Source organism: Myodes glareolus, chromosome 9, assembly GCF_982192425.1.
Source record: "Myodes glareolus chromosome 9, mMyoGla1.1, whole genome shotgun sequence".
Lineage (NCBI taxonomy): Eukaryota > Metazoa > Chordata > Mammalia > Rodentia > Cricetidae > Myodes > Myodes glareolus.
Window position 1 is genome coordinate 62,896,630 of NC_142034.1, and position 12,038 is coordinate 62,908,667.

A 12,038-nucleotide genomic window follows, 5' to 3' on the forward strand; every position below is an offset into this window, starting at 1 on the left:
TCTTTCTCTGTCTAACTTTGGAGATCTGTTTCTCGGGCAAGTGTGGTTTTATTACTTTGTTTTTATTTGTTTGTTTTGTTTCTCTGACTGGTCTGGAATTCTATATATGGAACAGGTTGCTTTCCAACTCCTAGAAACTTGCCTGCTTTTACTTCCCCAGGGCTAGGACTGAAGGCATACCCTGTCATGCCCAGCTGGAATGTGTTGGATAAAAGCCAACAAATTAGGTTCAACCACCTGTCCCCAAACGATGACTAAAGAATTTCTCAATAGTGAAAGAAGATATTGACTGAAGTTCAGGCTTAAACGGAGCATGAGAGGTGTGGGCAGGTCTTGGAGTGGTCCTGTCCATCACTGACCCATCACGGTCTCTCTTCTCATCTGCCCTGGGGCTGGTCTGATAAAGCCAGCCAGTTCCTCCTCTGGCTGGAATCCAGCTTCAGGCTTTCCTCCCTGCAACCCAGTATGAGATTCCTGGGGAAATCTTATTTCTTTGAGGTCCCTCGTCTCTGGTCTGACAGCTGGAAGGAGGGCACAGCTGTCTCTTTCAGAGTATCTCTCTTCCCATCAGGTTTGGGCTGTATAGATTGATATGTTTCCCTGTCTACGAGTGTGCAGTGGACCATTCCAGGATCTCTGGTGGGCAGGGGGTACCAGGTACAAGGGGTTTAGCTTGTCTACTCCGGGATCCTCAGGGACACCGCGGTTTGGTTTTCGTTCTTTCTGTGTTAGCATCAGGTCTTGCCATCTGTGTGAAACGTGTTTTTCTCTCCCTGAAGCCGAAAGCCATACTTTGGTGCCTGTAGATCAAGGTGGGCATGTGAGTTTGCAAAGCTGCCTCTCTTTTTGTGTGCATCAAGGAAAAACCTTCCACTCTGCCTGAGATTAGAGATTTGTTCTGTCTGAGAGGCCTGCTTCTTCCTGTTTCTCTCCATTTTGTGTGTGTGAATCTCCTGACTTCGCCTCCTCCTGATGTCAGCCTCTCCTGGGGCTCGGAGCGTGGTAGGTATAGGCACATGGCTAGGCATGGCATAAAGCCAAGGGTGGAGTAAGAGCCCTTCCTGTCTAAGATTCTTTCTTAGAAACAAGGAAACCTGTCCCAGAAATATTTTTTTTGCCGATTAAATATTTGTGGTTAAAATCGGGCTCTATCTATAAATTCCCACACAGGCCCTGATGGAGAAAATAGGATCATGGTAACTAGCTACAGCAAATGACTTGGTGTGAAAAGAATATTGGGGAATTAACTATTGAAGCCACCATGTTTCCTGGAATAAAAGGGGAATGAGAGGAGCCTTTAAGACTTGTCATCTGATACACAAAATTAGGGGACACTGATGTACAGTGAATATGGCGGTAAACAAAGATTCAGAAAGTATGTATCATTTAACATTCTATGGAGACAGTCAATGAAATCAACGGAGATGAAGGACCAGGAAGCTGAAGACAGAATGGGGACACAATGAGAGTGTGCTGCAGAGTAACGCCCACCAAAGACAGTCGGATCCCCAGAGCCTATGACTGGGTTACCCTACATGGCGACAGGCACAGGTAGATGTGATCAACTTAAAATCCTGAGCTGTACCAATCACCTTGGATTGTTACATGGGCTCAGAAGAATTGTGAGGGCCCTCAGGAGGGCAAAAGGGTCACTGTCAGAAAAAGGAGATGAAGTGGCAGAACCGAGGTCAGAGTGTATTTTCCATGATCGATTGCTACAACAAAATACTCGATGCTGGAGGATGTACAACAACAACAACAACAACAACAACAACAACAACAAAGATGTATTTAGCTCAAAGTTCGGGAGATTCAAGAACACAGCACCAGCATCTGGTCAGACCTGGTGGGTGCTTTTTGGCTACACTGTCACATAGCAAATGGCATCAGGATGAGAAGGCAATGCTACAGGGAGATGTGGTGTGGCACGCGACAAGCCAGAGGGATTGGGGCAGGCTTGCTCTATACAGAGCCTGCGGTAGTGGGGACTAACAGGGTTCCTAGTGGGACTATGACTCTCTTCTGGGAGTTACACTCCAATGACTTAATTAGCCAGCCCGAGACCATCTCTCCCTTCCCTTCCTTTCCCTTCCCTTCCCTTCCCTTCCCTTCCCTTCCCTTCCCTTCCCTTCCCTTCCCTTCCCTTCCCTTCCCTTCCCTTCCCTTCCCTTCCCTTCCCTTCCCTCCCTCCCTTTCTTTCTTTCTTTTCTTAAATGTATTTATTTACTTTACACCCCAGCTGCAGTTTCCTCTCCCTCCTTGGGACCACCTCTTAAAGGTTCTGTCTTTGGAAGACTACCACCTGGAGGCCTGAGCTTCCAACACATGATCTTGGGAGACATACTGAAGCCACACACTAGCTGGTAACTTCAGAAGACAGAAAACTTTCTATTTTTTTAAAAACCAATTTCCTTCTTAATTTTTATTTTAATTAATTATTTTTGGCTTTTTGTGACAGTATCCCTTTTTGGTCCAGGTTGACCTGAAATTTGTGGCAGTCCTCTTGCCTCGGCTTGCCACGTTCTCGATTACAGGCATGAACAGGCCATGCCCAGCTTCTTGCTTAAGAGACAGGGACTTCACTGCCTACACTGGGCCTGAGCTCCTAGGCCACTGAGCTTCCTGCTACAGGCTTCTGGATACTAGGGTTACAGACACATATTCTCATATCCAGGTGGCTTTGGTTCTTTTAATCCCAAATGAGATGAAAAACTGGCAACAGTGAAACATCCAGAACATTCCATGGCAGACACAGGTGACAACCACCGCTCTCCACCCCTCTGCAACTTAAAACTTCAAATTACCCTAAGAAAATACAAATTCTGTGCTGGTTTTATGTGGAGAGACCTTGAATTTTCTAGGGCTGTTTTGCTTTGTTTTGTTTTTAACTGTCCATGCCAGCAGGGCGGTGTGTCACCTCCGGGAGCTGGATTAATACGGACACACTATTACCAAGGCTGTGAATTCATGTTTCCTTAGTTCTTACGAATGTCCTTTTCCTGTCCCAAGAAAGGCTTGTGACACCACTGCCTGGTGCTGAAATAAAATAAATCCTAAAAATAAAATTATTAAAAAAAAAAATCCGGAACACAAGCCAATGGGATGTATTTTATGGTCGATCATAGCACAAGGAACTGCAAGGATTACTGGCTGTCACCGGAAGCCGACAGTGGTGTGCCCCAGAGTTTCTCCTGAGTCCCCAAGAAGGAACTTTCTCTGCCATCTCCCTGATTTCAGGCTTTTGGCCTGAAGTGTCAAAGAATATAATTCTGTCGTCTGAAGCCTCCAAATCTGTGGCGTGCTGTCTCAGAAGTCCCAGGTTCCAAGGCAGGCATGTGCTGCCCCGCTCCTCCTGATGTTGCCCCCCATCTTCTTTGGCTGAAGCCCTGTGTGTCAGATTTCTCTGCTGTGAAGGTGTCATTTCTCCTTTCTGTGCTGTAGAACGGAGCCCAGGTCACGTTTAAGAAGCAAGGCTCAGAGGTTTTATCTCTTGTGTCAGATATTTATTTTAAAAATGTTTTCATGTTAATGTTATCACCACATGAGAGACTTGCACTTAGAGCTTTCTTAAGCCTTCTTATGAATTCTATTTTTTCCTGATGCTGGGGATGGAACTGATGGACTCCCCTCGTGCTAAACAGGCACTGGCAGTGGAGCTATCCTGCCAGATCCCTTTATTAAAGCCATTAGCCTTTTCCCAGTTGTTTCTTTGGATAGCCTTGAATTATAAATGCAAGCAGTGACTTGATCTCTTCCTTCCTAACATTTACACATCACATGTATGCTTCATGTACATCTGTGGGGGTTTCCTGAAGCTCCCCAAAGAGCAGCGGTGGCTGTTTCCCTCAGAGCCTGCTGGGGTGGTCATGTCTAAAGCTCTGACCTTTGTTTGCCATGAGAAGGAGCTGCTATAACAGCCGGGCGGCCCGGAGGTGGCACTCGCCCAGCTGCGTATCACCAAAATAACAGGCAGGGAGGCATCCAAGCGCTCTGGGATCAGTGCTGTCTGGAGATTCACGGTCCACATTCTCATCATCATTCACCAAACTCAGAAAGTTCCACGAACACCTGGATCTGTGCCCAAGAAGACTCATGTCTCACACCAATGCCTCAGTGAGCCAGAGGACACCCCCGAAGACCAAAATGTTGGAAGCTGTGAACCCCCCCAGGTCCCGAATTTCTGGTAAATAACTTGTAATGCTTGCAGCTGCCCTGAACAAGAGACCCTCAGGAGTTCCTGATGGCAGGGGAGTGGTTTCTGGTGGGTTTGGCTGGGGCGTGGCTATCAGTTAAGAGTCTCTATGTAAGCGGCTCTGGTACAAACTAAGTGGGGGGGCATTCCTGTTTCAAGGATTCTGGCATCAAGGATGACCCATGTCTCTGTCTCTCTGTCTGTGAGTCTTTGTATGTTTCCATCTCCAGCCCCTTGCCCAGCTCATGAACTGTATAACGGCACATAGAGCGCAGACGGGCATGGTGCGTCGCAGAGAAACAGCTGTAGAATTCACTGTCAGGGACTGTGCAGCAGGACATTGGTAAAATGAGGGTAGGGTGGGAATAAACCCCAAGAATATGGAAGGGGCATCTTAGTGCCCAGCCTGGGCTTCTGACTTAGAGACCCCCATTTTCTCTGAGAAGCTGCTTCTCTGCTCCACACATGCAGTCCTGGTGGGGAAACCCCAGTTTTGGACACCACCTAAACCCTAGGTACAGAGCTTGGAGTGTAGTTCAGGTGTAAGCAGACTCAAGACCCCGATTTCCTGGACCAGGTGATTGTTCTAAAAGTAGGCAAGAAATCTAAGGAGGGCCAATCCCCTCCTCTCTCTCATTTTGTGCTAATGGAATCAGAAGAGAAGGGAGAGGGTCTTAGTAGTTGACCTATAGGGTAGGAGGATGAGACTGGAGACTGTCTTTCCCTGCACAGGGACCAAGGGGAGAGTCCCAGATGGTGTGTAAGGGCAGGGAAAAAACACTAATGGTCTGGATTGTTTGTGTGCTGGTCTGAATAAGAATGCCTCCCCCCACAGGCTCATATATTTGAATGCTTAGTCATCAGGAAGTGGCACTCCTTGAGAAGGATTGGGGGTGTGGCCTCGTTGGAGGAAGTATGTCACTGAGGGTGGGCTTTGAGGTTTCAAAAGCCCAAGCCAGTCCCAGAGTCTCTCTCTCTCTCTTCCAGCTGCCAGTGGATCTGGATATAGAACTCACAGCTATCTTTCTAACACCATGTCTGCCTCTGTGCCACCATGTTCCCCACCATAATGATGATGGACCAAACCTCTGAAACTCTAAGGCAGTTCCAATTAAATGCTTTCCTTTGTAAGAGTTACCATGGTCATGGTGTCTCTTCACAGCAATAGAACACTGACTCAGATGGTTTGTTGTTCTTCATGGTACTGGAACTAGGATCTCACACATGCTAGGCAAGTATTCTACTCCCAGCCACATTGATCGTGTATTAAAATCTTGGATTCTTCATGGTTGTAGCTCAGTGACAGGGCTTATGTTCAACATGTGTGAGGCTGGGGGTGGGTTATATCCCCAATACTGAAAACCAAACCCCGAATCTGGATGCCAAACTTCCTGGTTAACTGAGTGGTGAGGTTGGGGTATTCAGTGTCTCTCATGGGCTTTTATGTTGAAAACTTGGTCTCCTCCTGGTGGCCTCATTTTGGAAGGTGCTAGAAACTAGGCTAACTGCAGAAAGGGGGGGTCACACAGGCATGTCCTTGAAGGGTATTTTGTCTGTTTACTTCCTGGCTGTCAGGAGGCAAGAAACGTAGTTCCTCTACATTCTTTCTATGCAATGCTTGGACAAGGTTGGAGCCTTCTGAGGCCACGAACCAAACAAAAACCATCCCTTGCTTTGGTTACCTTTGGGTCATTCTGTCAGAGCAGCTTGAAGCTAACAGTGAGCTAAGACATTTGCCATGCACGGTCACCTGCCACAGAAGGGCCTCTAGCACCTCACAGGAATCCTTTGACTTCGACCTAACTCCTGTGAGGTAATCCTTGCCTGCAGTGAGTGGTGAGGGAGATGCATCTTGAGTCTAAAGATGAGGAGAGCCAGGTTCTGGGTGGCAAGTTTGTATTTTCTCCGGGTTGCTGGTGTTCCTTGAACCTGTCTATTCCTGCCACAGTGTCTGTTGTCTCTTTAGACTGATGACCATCCAAGAGCAGGGAACACTTCTGTGGCTTGCTTTTCTTTCCTGGAAGACGCTATATTCTTTAATGAAACAACTATCAAGAGGGAAAAAAATTGTAGAGTTCAAACCTCTAACAGAGTATGTGCTAAGCTGACCACAGACTGCTCAGCAGAGACATTGGACACCCACGACTGCCTGATCCGACCTTTGACTCAGGACTCTAAGTCTTTCCAAGCCTCTAATTTCTGAACCCGCCCCTGGACAGCGATAGAGACTGGAAGGTCGCTCCCGTGAACTTTTCGTTCACTTACAGCACTTCTGCAAACTTCTCAATCCGGAGTTTGTTCGCCAGCCTTTGGAGGCGCGTGGACCTCGGGGTTGCAGGGGCAAGGGGTGCGTCCAAGGTCACAGAGACTGGGACTCATCCAGCCAGCGCTGGGCGGGCTTGCGGGAGGCGGCGGAGGGCGGGGACTGGAATCCGCCAGACCTGTGGATCCCCCTGCCGCGTCTGAGTCAGGGCAGCGCGAAGGCCACATGGAGCTCCCAGAGGAGCCTGCTCCCGAGCCGGGAGGTGCGGACACCGTGTCCGAGCGCCGTGGGCTGAGCGTGCTGCTGTCCGGCTTCCAAAAGGAACTGCGGGCGCTCCTGGTCCTGGCGGGTCCTGCGGTGAGTCAGGTGGCCTCGGTTGCAGGCCGATCCCCGAGGACTGGGAGTCCAGTAACCCAAGTTGCCGCGTCTGACTTCGTGGGTTGGGGACTGGGAGAGCCGGCAGCGGGCCACAGCTGCGCCAATGTGGAGAGCCTGGTGCGCCTCCGCGTGCGCCCTGAAGCCAGAGGTTCCTGAAAGTGGGGACATTCAGACTTGGTTTCTTTGCAAACAAGCGGTGAAGCCTGGGAGGTCGGGCATCTATAGAATTAGCCCCGGGGCAGAGTCGTGGAGCCGGAAAGTGAACTGTCACCTTGGAATTAGGTTTTCGAAATTATTTGGAATCTAGATCCAATGTTTGACGCAGAGGCATGTTGTGCTAGCTCCTCTCCCACCAAGCACTGTGTTCAAAACCCAAGTTCCTAATGCAGTTCTCTTTGAGGTGGAGTGCTCTCATCCGTGGGGTTGGTTTTACTCATTAGGCGAGGCCTCTTTCATTGCTGTCTCTTAGAAGCAATGTGGGTTTTAAGACCACAGAACCACATCACATGTGCTCTTATTCCTGTTCTCTGCCAGTTTGGGGTTTTTCAGCTCTCAAGGGAGAGAAAACCCTTTCTCTGGCTAAAAGAATCTGCCAGTGTGTGTCTGAGTGAATGTTCTATTGATCAAGAGGCAGTCATTTCAGCACCTTGGCGCTCCAGAGCGCCGGCACGTGTGACCTCTTGGAATGGCGACCCCATTCTTGGATATGTTGGCTCACACAGTAGGGTGTGGGGTGTGGAGTTGCAGGTCCTCCAGAGACAGAGTAGCTCACAGCCCTCTGCGGACAAGCGCATCTGGTGTTTGGTCTCCAGCCCTGGAATTCAGTTCCCTGATTGGATCTTCCCAGGTGTGTTAGGGAACAGCCTGGGAACACAGGGCAGTTCCACCCTCTCCTCTCCAGTGACTGAAGAGCCGCTATCTTTGCCTCAACTTAATCTAACTGAGGGGCTGTCAGACTTTCTAAGAGCCTAGTGTGGTAGCGGTGGCAAGAAATCTTAGTACTTTTGGGAAGACTGGGGCAGAAGGGTCGATCGTCCACGAGTTCAAGGTCATCCTGGGCTACGGAGTGAGCTGCTGCTTCAAAAATCCCAAAAGGAAAAGAGAGAGGCAGTGTCCGAAGCTCCTGCCCTCTTCTGGTCACCTGATCCCCAGCACTAGGCTGACAGAAGGGAACTGGCTCCTTTTCCTGCATGGGAGCATGAATGTATACATGTATGCCATTGGTTTCTTACCAACACAATGCATATTTATTGAAGGGGGGGGGAGGAAAGGAAGGAAGGAAGGAAGGAAGGAAGGAAGGAAAGAAGGAAGGAAGAGACACTAAAACCAACAGAATAAAAAAAGGGAAATCTCAGATTGTAGGAGCAGCCAGGTGACCTGGTGACTGCTTTGCAAGAGTGCCATCAAGATTGCTTTCCCAATCAGCTTAGTCTCTTGTGATTGAGTATGGAGCCCTTCTTGGTTCCTGCACCTCGGTGCCCAGATGCTGGGCATCCCGTTTCCCGAGGACTGTATTGTCTACTGCCCTATCCTCCCAGGCTCCACTGTAGACAGGTAGGGTGGCTGAGCTAACCTCCGAGCATCTGCCCCTCTTTCTCTCTCTTTACATTTATTTATTCATTTATTGTGTGCGTTGGGGGGGATACAACTGGTAGAATCCAGAGGACAACTTACAAGAGTTAATTTTCTCCTTCCGTCGTGTGGCTCTCAGGCACTGAGCTCAGGCAACCGCTTGGCTTGGGAGGAAATGGCTGGGCCATCTCACAGGCTGGCAGGGTTTTCACTTTCTCATTCACTGACTCTCCTCCAGAGCTCTTCCTAAAATGCTCACTGTAGAGCAACTGCAGACCTTTGCACATGTGTGTGAAACAAAGCAGTGCGAACTGTGCTTAGGCCCTGACTCAGCTGTGCAGTCTGGCCCTTGTGTTGACATCATATGTCACCTTATTTTCACCTTTCTACCCAGCCTGCATCTGTTCAGAGGCCTGGCCTCAACCTTCTTTCTTCAGGTTCACTGCCCTTCTCCTCTGCCTGGAAAGTTCTTCAAGTTGTTTTGAGTTTAACTTGACACCTCCTGGAATTTTCTTCAACTTCTTCACCTTAGCCCAGCTTCTGGGCACTGACACAAACTTTCCGCTTCAATAGAGAAAGTGTTAGGGCCGTGGAGACATCGCTGTTATCACACACTGGTCCAGGGGAATCACTGCACCACGGTCATGGAGACATCATTGCTACCACACACTGGTCCAGGGGAATCACTGCACTAGAGCCAAGGAGACATTGCTGTTACCACACACTGGTCCAGGGGAATCACTGCACCAGGGTCATGGAGACATCATTGCTACCACACACTGGTCCAGGGGAATCACTGCACTAGAGCCAAGGAGACATTGCTGTTACCACACACTGGTCCAGGGGAATCCCTGCATCAGGATCATGGAGGAGATATCACTATTACTACACACTGGTATGGCTGGTTGTTTGTCACGTGACTCTGGAGACATCATTATTCAAGAGAACAAGCTGCTGTTTCCATAAGGATTACTCCTACATTTAGTGGTGGGAACACTCCAGTTTCCATGACGAGGTAACCTCGTCACGAGTGATCTCTCTGTGGGGCTCTGTTGTTCTTGGATCCCAGATGACTGATGGATTAGAACATGACAGCCTTGGGGGCTGGAGCAGGGTGTTATGGAAGCTGACAGTGAGATGTCTTGGTTGTCCTTCATTCTTCAAGGGAGTCACACGGGTTAAGGAGCCAGAACTCTGTAAGTCGTTAACACACCTGTCTGTAGGGCAGGCAGGAATCTAGTTCCAATCAAGAGACACAGACACAAGTGAAGGCTGAGATGCCACCCTGCTTTTTGTGACTTAAGGTCCCCTGTGGGGAGGTCAGTGCCTTTCAGTTCTCTGTGCAGAAGTGCTCAGCAGCGTTATTACACCTTCTGCATCTTTTCTGTCTGTACTATGGCTTCCAAGGTTGGGCGGCAGAGGGAACTCAGACTGGGGACTCCAGAGCTGGAATTCCGAATGCGCTGTGTGCTTCAGGAATACTGTTGTAGTCTAATTGAGTCAGGTGACTCTGGGCTAAGCTTCCTTGTGTGTACGGGAAGAATGTCCCCAGGTGATGGCTGTGCTGACATGTTGTTGCTGAGAGTGGACTTGCAGACCATTGTGGGAGGGGATGAGCCAGGCCCTTCTACAGTTCCTTCACAGTCCACTGAGCAGGCAGTTACTGGTTCTACCTCCAAGCGCCAGGCCCCAGGCACACCCCACCCCCTTTCTCCTATCTTAAGTTGCAAGGCATGAAGGGTCTTGCTACCAGGTTTCTCTATTGTGACATGCTGAAAAAGGAGCAATATCCCTGGATGAGAAGGAAGGAAAGAAGTGCACATCCCCCTCCCCATGGAGCTGCACCCTGCCCCTACGCTGCTAAACTGCTGCCTCTATGCTGTCTAAACCATGCCCACTTCAGTTCACACAACAGCCACTGAGCTTTATGGGAGGACCAGTCTAAGCAATACCCCTTTCAACAGCATAACTCCAAAAGCTCTCAGGGATTCCCAAAGTAGGACTGTTGGCCGCATGCATGTTTGCATGGCCCAGAGATAGAGAAAATACAGAAATGCGAATTCCTCAGCCCCACAGACCTCCCAAATCAATATGTTTAGGTGGGCCAGGGAATATTTATTTATTTATTTATTTTTTTATTGAGACGGTTTCTCTGTGTAACAGTTCTAGCTGTCCTGGAACTAGTTCTGTAGATCAGGTTGGCCTCGAACTCACGGAGATCTGCCTGCCTCTGCCTCCTGAGTGCTGGGATTAATGGCGTGCGCCACCACTGCCTGGCAGAACATTTTGAATTTCTGCAGATGACTTACATCTGTGGCCAAGTGCTCACACAAAACCTTGTCACCAAGGGCTGAGAAACCAATAAACTTCTGCTCCAGAGTGCTGCTCCTGCAGGTACTGGCTACGTTCAGTACCAACCCGGGTAGTGAGCAAACTTGTTGACATGCTGCCAGCAGAACCGCAGCAGCCTCCTGAGGAGACGGTTAACTGGCCTGGCCTCGGAAAGTGCATCCCACATGAATTATCCCAACTTAGCTCAAATTCTTGGACTTTTGTGTCAGAGACACAGCATTGTGGAGGAAGTCATAACCATCTTTGGGATGTGGGACACAAGGGCCTAGTAACTGAGGATGTATTTGCCCTCACAGCAGAGCCATCCTAGAACTAGAGAATTAGGCGTCCTCAATAAAACAGGCGCTCTTCATGTGAAGTCCTAGAGTCCCCTGCTGTCCAGCTGGGTGATCTCACTTGTGCCTTAACCCCTGTGTTAGTTCTATTTCATTTTGATAAAACACCAAGACCAAGACAATTCACAGAAGAAAGGGTTGATCGCGGTTTATGGCTCCAGAGGGCTGAGTCCATAATCGTTAGCTCGAAGTACCAAAGCCTTCCACTTTCTTCTAGGGAACGCGGTCAGGTTCTTTACAGCAGCGGCCCACTCCTTGGTACCAACTTCTGTATTAGTTACTTTTTTGTGATTGTGGTAAACACCGTGGCCATATAAAATACTTGAGGAGGAAAAGGTTTATTTCCGCTTGTACTTCCATATCATAGTCCAGCGTTGAAGGAGTCAGGGCTGGAGCTCAAGCAGGAACCTGGAGGCAGAGCCTGAAGCAGAAACCATTGAGGAACACTGCTACTGTCTTGTTCTCATGGGTTGCCCAACCTGCTTTCTTATAGCACCTGGTACCACCAACCCATGGATGTCACTGCCCATAGTGAACTGGGCCTCCCATATCAACTGTCAATCAAGAAAAGACCCCACAGGCCAATCTGGAGGGGGCATTTCTCAATAGAATAATTTTCTCTTTTCAAATGAGTTTATCTTGTATCAAATTGACCTAAAACTAGCCAGCACACGCATCATATGCTATAGTGAAATCATGTGTTTGTTCCCATGGGTCAACAATGTCCATGTTTCTTTCTCCGGGGAACTGGATGGGCAGCACCATGTTCTCCCGTGCAGTAGGGCGGTGGGTGCTCATCCTGACCCCTGCTCTCCTCTCTTTCCAGTTCTTGGCCCAGTTGATGATGTTCCTGATCAGCTTCATAAGCTCCGTATTCTGTGGTCACCTGGGCAAGCTAGAGCTGGACGCGGTCACACTGGCAATCGCGGTACGTGTAAGACTTTCC

At 49.1% G+C, this 12,038-nt stretch overlaps 1 protein-coding gene across 1 annotated transcript in view; it reads left to right on the plus strand.

Annotated features, from left to right (window-relative positions):
• Nucleotides 1-6,649: 6,649 nt before the first annotated feature.
• Slc47a1 (solute carrier family 47 member 1) overlaps nt 6,650-12,038 on the plus strand; it is a 34,647-nt gene continuing 29,258 nt past the window's right edge. The window contains exons 1-2 of the mRNA XM_048448147.3: nt 6,650-6,812; nt 11,919-12,020. Of these exons, the coding sequence (XP_048304104.1) occupies nt 6,681-6,812; nt 11,919-12,020 (234 nt within the window). The 5' untranslated portion in view covers nt 6,650-6,680. The remainder of the gene's footprint in view (nt 6,813-11,918; nt 12,021-12,038) is intronic.